At 40.5% G+C, this 13,301-nt stretch overlaps 2 protein-coding genes across 6 annotated transcripts in view; one reads left to right on the forward strand and one right to left on the reverse strand.

The window, feature by feature from the left end:
- Positions 1-929, forward strand: part of CEP95 (centrosomal protein 95) — a 31,372-nt gene extending 30,443 nt beyond the window's left edge. For 3 of the 4 annotated variants that reach the window (XM_030800399.1, XM_030800400.1, XM_030800402.1), the window contains one exon: positions 24-918. In XM_030800399.1, coding sequence (XP_030656259.1) covers positions 24-278 — 255 coding nt within the window. In that variant the 3' untranslated portion in view covers positions 279-918. Of the gene's footprint in view, positions 1-23 lie in introns of all 4 variants that reach the window. The other variant, XM_030800401.1, reaches the window with a different exon arrangement.
- Positions 930-5,180: 4,251 nt separating this feature from the next.
- Positions 5,181-13,301, reverse strand: part of SMURF2 (SMAD specific E3 ubiquitin protein ligase 2) — a 116,162-nt gene continuing 108,041 nt past the window's right edge. For both annotated transcript variants that reach the window (XM_030800404.1, XM_030800403.1), the window contains 3 exons: positions 10,470-10,671; positions 9,121-9,196; positions 5,181-8,815 (listed from right to left, as the gene is read on the reverse strand). In XM_030800404.1, the coding sequence (XP_030656264.1) occupies positions 8,716-8,815; positions 9,121-9,196; positions 10,470-10,671 (378 nt within the window). In that variant the 3' untranslated portion in view covers positions 5,181-8,715. The remainder of the gene's footprint in view (positions 8,816-9,120; positions 9,197-10,469; positions 10,672-13,301) is intronic.

A 13,301-nucleotide genomic window follows, 5' to 3' on the forward strand; every position in this document is an offset into this window, starting at 1 on the left:
TGGTTTTTTCTTCCTATAAACAGTTTTCATTGCTGGCAGAAGCCATATCACAGGAACATCAAGAACTTAAAGCCAGAGAGAAATCTCAGGCCCAGGTAATAATTAACAAGATAGAAGCCAAGTCATGCACTGCATGGCAATGTTTCTTTCAGCAAGAGACCTCGTACATTGGTGGTTGGAGCAATAGGCTGTACCATATAGCCCCAGTATGCAGCAGACTGTACCATCTAGGTTTGTGTAAGTACACTGACATTTTGCACAATAACAAAATCACTTGATGCATTTCTTGGAACATATCTCCATCATTAAGTGACACATGACTAATTTACATTTTTAGGAAGTAGAAAACCAAATGTATTATACCTATAAAGGGAATGGAGAGAAGACTAATAAGGCAATCCATGTATGACCCAAGACATTTTTGTCCTATGATTTTAACTTTAGTTAGGTCTCTGTAAGAGCTGCTGCTGCTAGATTATTGAAAATTTTGGAGGGGTTTGATTAGCTGAAGATGGAGAGGGAACAATAGATGAGGGTCTGGATAAATGCTGTGAACAGCAGGATGACATGCCTTCTTTTTTCAGACATTACATAAGGTGAAGAGGGAGCTGAGATCTAAGATGGAGAAGGAAATTCAGCAGCTGCAGGACATGATAACACAGAATGATGATGATGTTTTCTTCCGGGAACTGGAAGCTGAGCGCTTCAGATCTCGGCTTCAGCTGGCTTCCTTTCAGTACAGTAAAAGTCCCTCCCTGTGAGGCCAGACTTGATAATAGGTGAAGGTTCTGGAGGCCTTTACCAGGACAGAGCTAGAATTGAGCCAGTAAACAGTCTAAGCCAGAAAAATAATTTTCAAATGCTTTACTTGTATTTTCATTCTAGTACTTTTAATGATTTTTTAAATAAAAATTTTTTCTAAAAGCTTACTGCTTTTGAATTTAAAAGGCGGAAATCTTCATTAGTCGTATTTGTGCCAAAGCAATTAACAAGCCTTGTGTGAGCAGCCAGCTCCTGAAGTTTGTTGCTTTAAGTAAGTAAGTCAACAAAAATAATTAAGAATTAGCACTTGAGGACAAAAAAAACCGTATTTCTGATTCATTAGAGAAGAAAGGTGGGTGGTTATCAGAGGTGGGCCTCAGAGAACCTTGACAGTACCATGTCTGTGTAGACTTTCCATAACATGGCTGGAAGATGAGAGAATATGCATTATGGTGGTTGGGTGCGGAGGCTCATGCCTATAATCCCAGCACTTTGGGAGGCTGAGGCGGGCGGATCACTTGAGGTCAGGAGTTCGAAACCAGCCTAGTCAACATGGTGAAACCCTGTCTGTACTAAAAATACAAAAATTAGGCATGGTGGCACTCAGCTGAGGCATGAGAATCGCTTGAACCTGGGAGGCGGAGGTTGCAGTGAGCCGAGATCGCACCACTGCACTCCAGCCTGGGCAACAAAAGTGAGACTCTTTCTCAAAAAAATAAAAAATGCATTATGGTTTCTGTTGGTTGGCAGAAGATAGCAGTGAGAAGAGATAAAGGGTGGAAAGCCAGGCTATCATTCAAAGACACATTAGTGACTGCAGGTGGGAAGGAGGCATGATGGGCTTCAAGTGGGCAAGAGTGCACCAGCCTCATCTCTGGTATGGAGGAATACGAGGAAAAAAAAACTGCTTGGCGGTGGCGTCGTCAGTGAAGAGGAAAGGCTACACTTAAGCTAGAGGAAGCCTCAGAGCAGTTGAGGATGTGGGGACTTGGAAGCCAGGGAGTGGCAGAGAGAGGCTTCCGTTAGAGCATAGAGAGTGCTGTGGAGATGAGTATATGTATGATGAGAGGCCAGGAGGCATGAAGCAGTGAAAACTGACCTAGAGAGAAAAGACATCTGGATCAACTGCTGTGATTCCAAGTGCTGAGCTCTTGGAATGGAAACTGGCAGAAGGGTGGGCAACCAAGCAGGCGGGAGCTTCCAGCAGGGAAAGGCTTGATGGACTGGGTGTGTTTGGAGCATGGTAAATGACATGCAGATACCTGTGATATGTTGTGACAATTCAGCAAGTACAGGTGAATGGAAAGGACAGGAAATGCACAAGATGAGGCTAGATACTCAAGAGCTGGAACATAAGTTCTAAAAAATGTTAAGCAGAGGATAAAGTAGATCTCGATAGCTATAAAATATTGTGTAAAAAAATTTTAGGCTACAAAATATGCAGTTTTATAGAAAAAACCATGGTATGAGGGGTATTATACATATGATACAATATAAATATGACATAGAAAAGATCCAGAAGCATAGCAGGTGTGACTTTGAGTGGTAGATTATATACCATTAGATCTGTTAGCACAAGCCTAACGATGCTTTTATTATGATTTTTTTAAAATGTAAAATATTTTAGGAAGACTGAAGTTGCTAGTTCTGGTGATTGGTGGGAACTGGTGCTCTTTACGAAGCTAAAAAGTAACCAGGAATAAACAACAACAAAAAAGAATTTATGAGAGAATTGGTCAGGGAAGGAATAGGATTGCTCAGCAAAGATCAGAAAATAGGAGACAACATATTTTTGAAAAGTCAAAAGCAAATAAAGATCACTTCACCAGACAAGCTTAGCAAGCAGAGGATGGTGCGATTCAAGTGCTGTGGATCGTGTGCATCAAGCCAGTCAGCTTGGAGCAGCCCAGGAAAGGTTCATCACAATCATCCATTTGGAAAGTCCTGTGGGGGGTGTAACAGAGTGAGGTGCTTGGTATTAGAACTAAATGCCTCATCTATCATAAGGGACTAACCAGACAATATTTAAAATTAATGAAAAGCCCAGCCCGGCCAACATAGTGAAACCCCATCTCTACTAAAAATACAAAAATTAGCCAGGCATGGTGGTAAATACCCTGTAATCCCAGCTACTTGGGAGGCTGAGGCATGAGAATCGCTTGAACCTCGGAGGTGGAGATTACAGTGAGCTGAGATTGTACCACTGCACTCCAGCCTGGGCAACAGAGCAAGACTCCTACCAAAAAAAAAAAAAATTAAGAATACTTAAGTGGGGAGGAGAAACATCTTAGGTTCCCTTGCCCATCCCATAGACTGCACCACGGCGTGGTGGTGCCCACCTGTAGTCCCAGCCACTTGGGAGGCTGGCATAGGAGGATCAACGTGAGCCCAGGAGTTTGAGGCTACAGTGCACCATGACTGCGCCTGTGAAATAGCTACTGCACTCCAGCCTGGGCAACACAGACCACAAACACACACCCAAGTCGGATTCAGGGCCTTGCTGAGGTGGGAAATTTATTTACTCATGTGCTCCCATCATGACTGACTTCTTTGCTGTACATAAATTGAGTTTTGAGCGCTTAAGTTTGAACTTGGCCCACAGTGAGACACAGGCTAGAAGCATTACTTTAGATGTTCACTTTCTAACCACCATGCAAAGCTATATGGCTATCAGCTAGTACAGAGCCTGGCATGTAGTCAGGAGCACAGTAAATATTTGTTGAATGAGCAGCAGACAAGTCACATTTAGGGCAGATACCTTTTAAGTAAAATTTAAAATCAGGTCTTTCTAGTTTGCTACGAATGTTAACACAGGAATGTAAAGTAACACTTTGCCTGTGTGATTACCTCCTCTATCCTGTTATTAGGCTCTTGTTCTGTTGCATATATCCTATTGTATATATATGTATTGTAAGCATTTGGTATATAAAGTACAAATCAATACAGTAGGTAACATGGTTAACCTTCATTACAATGAAGGGACAAACTTTTCAGGTTAAACTTCTGATCATTAGTCAAATCAAACTTTTGGATAATTTGTAGATTATTATAATACTAAAAAACAAATAAAAATTTGTTTTTGAGACAGGGTTTCAGTCTGTTGCCCCGGTTGGAGTACGGTGGCTCAATCATGGCTCACTGCAGCCTCAGCCTCCAGGGCTCAAACGATCCTCCCATCTCAGCCCCACCTCCAGTAGCTGGGACTATCAGGCACGTGCCACTATGCCCCCCGCTAGTTTTTGTATTGTTTGTAGAGATGGGGTTTCGCCATGTTGCCCAGGCTGGTCTCAAGCTAGGCTCAAGAGATTCACCTGCTTTGGCTTCCCAAAGTGCTGGGATTACAAGCGCAAGCCACAGCACCCGGCCTAAATTTTTTTTTTTTTTTTTTTCCCTGAGACAGTCTTGCTCTGTTGTCCAGGCTGGAATGCAGTGGCACGATTTTAGCTCACTGCAACCTCTGCCTCCTGGGTTCAAGCGATTCTCCTGCCTCAGCCTCCCGAGTAGCTGGGATTACAGCCGTCCGCTACCACACCCGGCTAATTTTTGTATTTTTAGTAAAGAGACGGGGTTTCACCATGTTGGCCAGGCTGGTCTCGAACTCCTGACATCGTGATCCGCCCATCTTGGCCTCCCAGAGTGCTGGGATTACAGGCATGGCCACTGCACCCGGCCAAAAATCTTTAATGTACTAAAACTTTATAAATTTTAGATAAAACCAGTAAACACAGCAATGAGGGACAAAGCAAGACAAAAATATTCAAAAGAATATAAAAAAAGTATATAAACAAAAGCATGCTCACCCTTTGAACTTTAATACACTGCTACTACTTACACGTTTCCCAGGTGTTCCCTTCTGTTGCACCCTATGCTGCGTAGACTTACACAGACCATATTCATTCTTTTTCTATCCATAGAGTTAGCTGGACTTCAGTCCACTATCATTAATACAGTAGTGAATTATAAACCTTAAAATCCACGGCTTCTAGAAAAAATACAATTGATTTCTCCTTTTCATATGAGAATTTTACTGCTCGACATACCAAGGTAGGGCTGGCAAATGTGAGCCCCTATCATAGCCCTGCCCTACAGAGCAGAGATGTATTATAGCAAAGATGGTTGCAGACTGGTGACAGGACCAAGATGCTCTTCCCCACTAGCCCCTGACCCCCCTCCTCAGAAATCCACCTATGCAGTACCCCCAACAGGTACTACCAACTGGGCAGTCACCACGGCCGGAGAAAACAGGCGCCTTCCCTGTTCTGCTGGGAGACAGAAAGGAGGCCTGAGCTCTGCAACATGACAGAGGCATCAACTCAGGATGGCATGTGTTCTTGAACTTTTCATTTTGTGACTCATGTTGTCACCCTCCATAGAGCCAATCATAAATGTTTTCAAAACGATTCATTACAAACTCAATATTCTTTAAAAATGTTGATGCTGTGACAGTGCAAACAGCATTGATTTTATTGCTCGACTTCGGCATGGGCACATACATAGTTAATTTTTAAAAACCATTTATACAGATGTTATTGATAAAGCTCATGTAACAAATGAGTGAAAATACAAAGAATATCAAAGCTAAAACACTCTGTAATAAATACAATGAAAATGATAAAACTTTGTTTTTAAAGTCAGTTTGAGAGAAGAATATTACATAAAATGAACTAATTACATCTAGAAATAAAACTCAGCATTTGGAACAATCATCCTAACATGTTAAATACCACAAATGGCACCCGTTGACTGTATGCTTAGAAAACAAGCAGAAGGAGCCGCTCTACCAAACTAAGGATGGTTGGAACAGCCTCTAACTCCCAACAATGCAATCAGTCCAATGCACTGGAAATTCAAAGCCCAGATTTAGTGTTGTAAAGTAAAGCGAATTACATTGTATTTGAAAGAAGAGAATCTTGTGCTCCGGACTGTAAATACATGAAAGAAAAAAAGGCTTGGTAAAAAACCCATTCGGGGCAACAAACTGTGCAAAACAAAATGTACACTATACACAGCACTATTTAAAAACTACACCAAGATACAAGGCCCTCTGAGACAAGACTTACCTCTCTGTACTGCCTATGAGCTCTACACAAAGGAATCTCTGTTCATAACTAAGCATTCATGATGGAAAGGCAAGAGTATGAAAACAGATATCACATATCTGAAATAACAATACAGCTAGAGGGAAGACAAGAAAAAACCAGTTAAGAGGGACATGGAAATAAATATTCACATTAAACATGAGGTGCAAGTCCATGGTTCAATAACACATTGGGGGTTTTTGCTTAGCACCTATTTGGAAGTAATCGGGTAATGTAACTTTGAAACGGAAATCCAAATCATGTTTTTATATATGTTGGTGATAACACAGACTGTTACGGAGAGTCTTTTTTTTTTTTTTTTTGGGCGGGGACGGAGTCTCTTGTCGCCCAGGCTGGAGTGCAGTGGTGCGATCTCGGCTCACTGCAATCTCTGCCTCCCATATCCAAGCAATTCTCCTGCCTCAGCCTCCCAAGTAGTTGGGATTACAGGAGTGCGCCACCATGCCCGCTAATTTTGTATTTTTAGTAGAGACAGGGTTTCACCATGTTGGCCAGGCTGGTCTCGAACTCCTGACCTCAGGTGATCCGCCCACGTCGGCCTCCCAAAGTGCTGGGATTACAGGCGTGAGCCACCATGCCCAGCCAATTTCTTTCTTTTAAAGCTCTATGAAGTCATTAGTATAAAGTTAAAAAGGCACTCAAAAAGCAATGGTATTTGCCTGCTTTATATTGTATATTAAAATAAGTGATAGTAGCATTTCATTATTACTGCATCCCTGTCAGTTACGATTTCTATATTCATTATGTACTTAGTTTTTACTGAAAGATTTTAAAAGTAGGCACAATTATAAACTGCACTAGTGCTTTAATATAAAAGAGAGATGGGTCTGCAACCAGTAAAGTACTATCATGACAGCTGAACATTACTGATTATCAAATAGCATAGAAACCACTTCCATACATTTCAAGATGCTCTTCAGTACTCAGAATGCAATGTAAAAAAACAAATTGTTTGAGAGGAAAAAGGTAGGCATAAGCATATTACTACTGCACAGTTACAACTATGACTAGCTTGCTTGTGGCAGTTGAATTTGGCCAAATGAAATACATTAAAATACTTAAAAACTACACAAGTAGTTCTCAACTTTTTTAAAGCAGCAAAATCTCCACTTCTTTTATCCCATCCATTCCTCCCCACCCCGCTGCACCCCATGAAAGCTTACTTGAAATTCCAATATACATAAGAGAAAAATGGGCTGTTCTGGGTAAAGGGGGTGGGGATATGGAGCCTAAGGCTCCTGCTTAAATACCAACTAGGCCTTCCCCCTCGCTCCCTCTCATTGCCCCTCTTCTCTTAAACCATTACTCCTGAGGCACCCCTGAGGAACCCTTTGGCTCCAAGAACACAGACTGAAACCCACTCCATCACATGAAACAGAACACAGAGGACCTATTTACTTGATAACTTTAAATTTTGCAGCTTAATTATCTCATGAAAATTTGCTTATTTCACATTAATGTAAAAAAAAAACTGATAGTGCATATTTTTAATGGTTGAATTTAAAAATCCAACTGTGATTTCAGATTTTTTCAATTCCTCACCCGAGTTTTTGTTGCTTCTGGATCATTCAACATGCCACACACCTTGAAAGCTAAATCTGGACGTTTCAAAATCAGATGCAGATCTTCAACACCAAGGGAAGTGGGATTCCCTTACTTCCAAAATGAACTCTTCAAAGTAATTTATGCCATAGAGTTAGAATCACTGTTCATACTACCGCCCCCTCAACCCCACTTCATTCTGTTAGGTAAAAGCAGGATTTTCTAAGCTTATTAATAATCTTTAGAGCAAAATTCTTCCTTTTTCATAATTTTAGCTGATTAAAATTATGAGCAGTTAATGCTTTAGGATGGTTTTGTTAATGGAAACTTACATTGTAGTTAAAATACAATATAAATTAGGTGTACTTGTCAGAGACTTTGGTTTATAGGAATAGTCCATATATTAAAGATAAGCTGACCCAGCAAAATAACGAAAATCCCATCCCATCCACATGCTCTGAGAAGCTATAAAAATGCAGTATTTTAAGATTAAAAGTAAATCCAAAATACCTAATCATATTGACTCAAGATAAAAACATTAGGTTTTGTTTTTTTTTTAAAGAGTCTCTTAAAAACAGGGAGTCCCTGAAAATTGTCACAAATAAATGACTAAGTTTAGACTAAATGGTTGCATTAGGAATTTGACAACCAAAATTATATAGCTGTATTCCAGGAAATCCGTTCTTGAAAAATGTAAAAAAGACCCACTTAGACTAGGTTGAAACATATAATGCAAAATATAATGCTCTGCTATAGAAAAACACAAACATGTAAATGGCTTAATTTCTTAAAGATGATTCTTTTAGCCAATTGTTTACAAAGGTAGAATAATTCAAAATAATTTTATTTTTTTACAAAGAGCAAGTACAGGAGCTGTTTAAAATCATGTATTCAATCAAAATGAAATGTGACTTGTACCGACTGCTGAAGTTGTCTTGATGTTTGAGAGACTTGAAATCTGTGAAGCAATTTGAATAGATCACCTTTTATAAAAATAGTAGTAGTCTTTAAGTGTAGAATACTGCCTAACTCTGGAAATGTAGGAAAAGTCAGCATTCTTTAGGTTCAAGATATTAAGTTTAAATAGCAGCTGAATGTGGCCTCATGGCAAAGCATAAAGACCTTTTTTTTCCTTGAAAAGGAATTTCAAAATTGTCCTTTCCCCTCACAGTGTCCTAAAATGTAAAAAAAAAAAAAAAAAAAGGGGGGGGGGTGTTTTCCTGTATTTCAGCATATTCTTTGAAACTCTGCTGAAAGGAGGCTGTCAGTCAGGGTTGTATAAATAGAGTCCTGGGTAAATCCTTGAAGCTCATCATTCCACAGCAAATCCACATGTTTCTTCAATGGCTGTTAGCAGCTTTTCATACAGCTTTTCATAGCTTTCATAGGGCGGAATGTCTATTCGATTGAAGCTGTGAATAAGCAAATCAAATTGTATACAGTTCATTCAAAATAAACTGGCCTAGCAAGTGTATACCAGTATAGCCACATCACTCTGTCACACAGAAAACTAAAAGGTATTTCTCTAAAACAGAGATGACCACTTTTGGGTTTTCCTACCAATTTCCAAATAATCTTAACTTTTAAATCACTTAAGTTGCTTATCATTCCCTTTAAAGGCCCATTTAACACTGGTAAGTACAATAAATAAAAAGTCAAATCTGTTTGGAACACCTATGTATATGGAATGGGGAATAAAGCTACAAAAATACCTTACCAAGTGTGGGCTTTCGGCAGATTGTTAGTGCAGGCATCAATCTGGTGTATGGTAAAGAGTCTTGGGCCTGCAGCACCTGCAAATGAAGGAAATGTGGGTGAAATCACTGCAGGTGCGTGCATTAGTCTCCAAAATCTTAGAATAAAACTGGTAAGTAAACCACAGGATCTGGGGATAGGGGAATGCTAATGAATCCACACATACTACCAAAGGGCAGCAGGAAAAGCATCTGGGTTTTAAGAGCCAGAATTAACCTTAGATAAGGCTTAGGTTCCGTAATACGTTCACGTTTCCGTTTGAGAAAAAACTCAAGATTGAAATCCCTTTCCCAATTTCTATCTTTTATAGAATGTCAATATCCCAAAAGCATGAGAAGGAAAGTAATCAGGCAAATCCAAGGTAAAATACATAGGCACACATTCAAAAAGATGACGACCTGATGCAAATTTAGATTTCATGACTCAAACTGGACTGAGAGCAAAAGAGCCGTCTATAGAATACATTTCAGTTCGCACAGGCACCCCATATAAATACATGTAGCAGAAATACAACTTCACTTTATGCATCTGGGAAGTGTGAGGATGAGGAGCTCTCCTTACAGAGAAGGGCAGCACAGCTGAAAGCAGGCTCTCCCCCACAAGGGATTTCAGCGCATGCGCTGTGGGCAGCACTGTCGAATTAGGTACCAGTCTCGCTTTGTATGTCCTTATTCATCACCAGCAGCTTTGAAAATGAAGTGCTTAAGAGGTAAAGGAAGCAAGTGCCACCCAGTGAAGCGCCACAATCATTAGCAATAATACCAGCTCCTCCCAAAATTAACCAGCTTATTCCACGGAAAACCATTCTTAAAGAAGGAATATGGTTGTAAACAAATGGTCTGATGCCATGCAGTAATTAAAATGCTCTGACCGAACAGATGCTTTCCATGACCCATGCTGCTTCTGTCTAATAAAAGAAAGAACTGCAAAGTAGAGGGGAGAGGCACCCCAGTCAGGTAAACGTTTCACCAGGTCGAGATGTGAACATGGAAGTGAATGACTTTCCTACAGGAATGTGCAACAGAATTAAAAGTAAGGTGACCAGAAAACAAAAGGCAGAGCATCACCACGTACGGTCTCTAGCATGCGGCACTCACTACACTCAGAGAAGCCCGCAGAAAAGGCTCTTGGGAGGGGAACAAGAGAAAGGAGGGAGAAGAAGGTATCACAATGTGAGTCACAGATAAGAAGTGAAAAAGAGAATCTCTAAGCACATGGTTTATAAAATACCTCCACAGACCCCATGCTGACAGCCCCGCCCCCACCCCTGGCCCACCTGCCGCCCAGCTTGCCTGCCCCTCAGGCTGTTACCTTGCAATGCTTTGAAGCCCTGGAGAGGCACTCGAGAGGATCCTGTCACAAACTGAAGCAATCTTGCTCGTCGCTCTTCATCAAAAAACTCCACAGCTTTCCAGAACCATTTGACAATGTTGCTGTCTGGTGTACAGTGTTTTAACCGGGTGTTTACCTTCCAGTCATTAACATCTATCTTTCCAAGTCCACAAATAATGAGCTGTGAAAATAGTACACAGTAATAAACCTGTGGAAACCATAGTCAGGCCAAAAATTCCTCAAAAGAGAACTTAGGTTTGTACTGCTGGCTCTCATTTGGTGGTTCCTAATTAAAGATGCACACCAGAATCATCTGAAAAGCTTCTCAAACTGACATTCCAGGTCCTAGGCTCAGAGATTTTAATTCTGTGCATCTGGGGTGACAGTTGGGATCTATATTTTAAAAAGCTCCAGAGATATCTACTTATTGCAAACTCCCACCCCAGGGTCTGAGAACCACAGCTGTGATAGACTTGACCAGGTAAAAAATTGTGAATGTTTCAATAAGTTCATAATAAAATTATAAAGCTTTAAAAAAAAAGGACAGAAATTGAGACCCAAAGAATAAATACAGTTGATATGTGCCTTCTTTGGACCTGCATCATCTACTAGTTTCAATACCTATTAGCTTTGTTGATTGAGGGCAATTCAATCAATTCCTCTGCTGTAATATGGCAGTAACATCCATTTCACTACATCCTGGGAAGCAACCGATAATGCACAGAAACTTCAGAAATGGGTGTTGAATAAGTGATTCATACAATTTGCTTAATAATTTTTTTTTAAAGACAGAATTTTGATCTGTCTCCTAGGCTGGAGTGCAGTGGCATGATCTAGGCTCACTGCAACCTCTGCCTCCCGTGTTCAAGTGATTCTCCTGCCTCAGCCTCCCGAGTAGCTGGGATTACAGGCATGCACCACAATGCCCAGCTAATTTTTGTATTTTTAGTAGACAGGATTCTGCCATATTGGCCAGGCTGGTCTCCAACTCCTGGCCTCAAGTGATCTGCCTGCCTCAGCCTCCCAAAGTGCTAGGATTATAGGCATGAGCCACTACACCTGGCCTACATTTGCTTAATAATCTTAAATTGATATTAAAGCACAAAATACATGAGCACATTGATACAGACCTCTGCTAAACACATCCTGATAGAGGGTCGCAGATGAACTATATCCAAATCATTTTGATACTATTAATACATCTCCCTAGGGTTCAAGACTAACTCACCATACTAATCTAACATGTTTATAGCAGTGAATTCCATGTGTACTATAAAACATAACTTGCAAATCCTATATTTTATATAATTAAACCCAGGATTAATATATACAATGCTAAAATAAATGTTATACATATCGTCTTTAAAAATGGGTAGGGTGTGGTAGCTCACGCCTGTAATCCCAGCACTTTGGGAGGACGAGGCATGCAGATCACTTGAGGTCAGGAGTTCAAGACCAGCCTGGCCAACATGGTAAAACCCTGTATCTACTAAAAATACAAAAAGGTAGCCGGGCGTGGTGGCAGGTACCTGTAATCCCAGGTAAGGCATGAGAATCGCTTGAACCCAGGAAGTGGAGGTTGTAGGGAGCTGAGATCCTGTCAGCATGGGGGACAAGTGAAACTGTGTCTCCAAAAAAAAAAAGCCAAAATAATGTTAGCCAGGCGTGGCAGTGCACACCTGTAGTACCAGTTAGTGGGGAGACTGAGGTGGGAGGATCACTTCAGCATAGGAGTTAACAGTGAGCTAGGATCATGCTACTGCACTCCAGCCTGGGCAACAGAGTGAGACTCTATCTCAAAAATAAAAATAAAAAGTTTAATGATTCAGGCCCGGTGCAGTGGCTCACGCCTGTAATCCTAACAATTTGGGAAGCACAGGCAGGCGGATTGCCTGAGCTAAGGAGTTTGAGACTGGCCTGGGCAACATGGTGAAACCCCATCTCTACTAAAAATATAAAAATTAGCCAGGCATGGTGGTGCACACCTGAAGTCCCAGTTACTTGGGAGGCTGAGGCACGAGAATTGCTTGAACCTGGGAGGCGGAGGTTGTGGTAAGTGGAGATTGCACCACACTGTACTCCAGCCTGGGCGACAGAGTGAGATTCTGTCTCCACAAAAAAAAAAAAAGAAAAAAAAAGAAAAAAAAGTTTCATGACCCATTAGCAGTAGAAACTATATTAAAAATCCTAACCCTACCAAATAAAGTCTCCAGTAAGGCTTCTATGGGGTTCTGAAATAAAATCTCCAACAAAGCTTTCTACAGGGTTCACTGAATTAACACCACACTGAACAGGGAGGAGGTTATCCAAAAAGGATTATGGGTGTATTTAATGACATAAAAGGCACCTCCTAAATTCTTTTCTTCAGAGGAATGGCAGTTAGAAGGCCAAATCCTCGTTTATTGTATAAAGAGATGAAAATGCATTATATTTCAACCTTATCAGCATTCCTGCTATGTTCTCCTTCTCCTTCTAACTACTTCCTCCTAGCTATTTCACTATGAACAATTCAATCACAAAAGGAATGGGGAGAGTATTAAGTAAAACCAACCTTTTTAGATTTGTTTGCTAACAGGTCTATTAACAGATTTATTTAGAAAGGACATTGAAGGCAGTGAATAAAATCATGTTTCAAATTATTAGTAGACTTCAAATATTTGTGTTATCCCTAACTACTAAATAAATTTGGGACCTTTAATAGAATTAAACCTCATGTTTTTTAGTAGTTCAGTAGGAAATTCAGATGTATTTGTTTAAGGTCTTAATTACAAAACCAGACCTGAGGTGTTTAAGGGCCAGCTTTAAAAGGAA

Source organism: Nomascus leucogenys, chromosome 19, assembly GCF_006542625.1.
Source record: "Nomascus leucogenys isolate Asia chromosome 19, Asia_NLE_v1, whole genome shotgun sequence".
Taxonomy (NCBI): Eukaryota; Metazoa; Chordata; class Mammalia; order Primates; family Hylobatidae; genus Nomascus; species Nomascus leucogenys.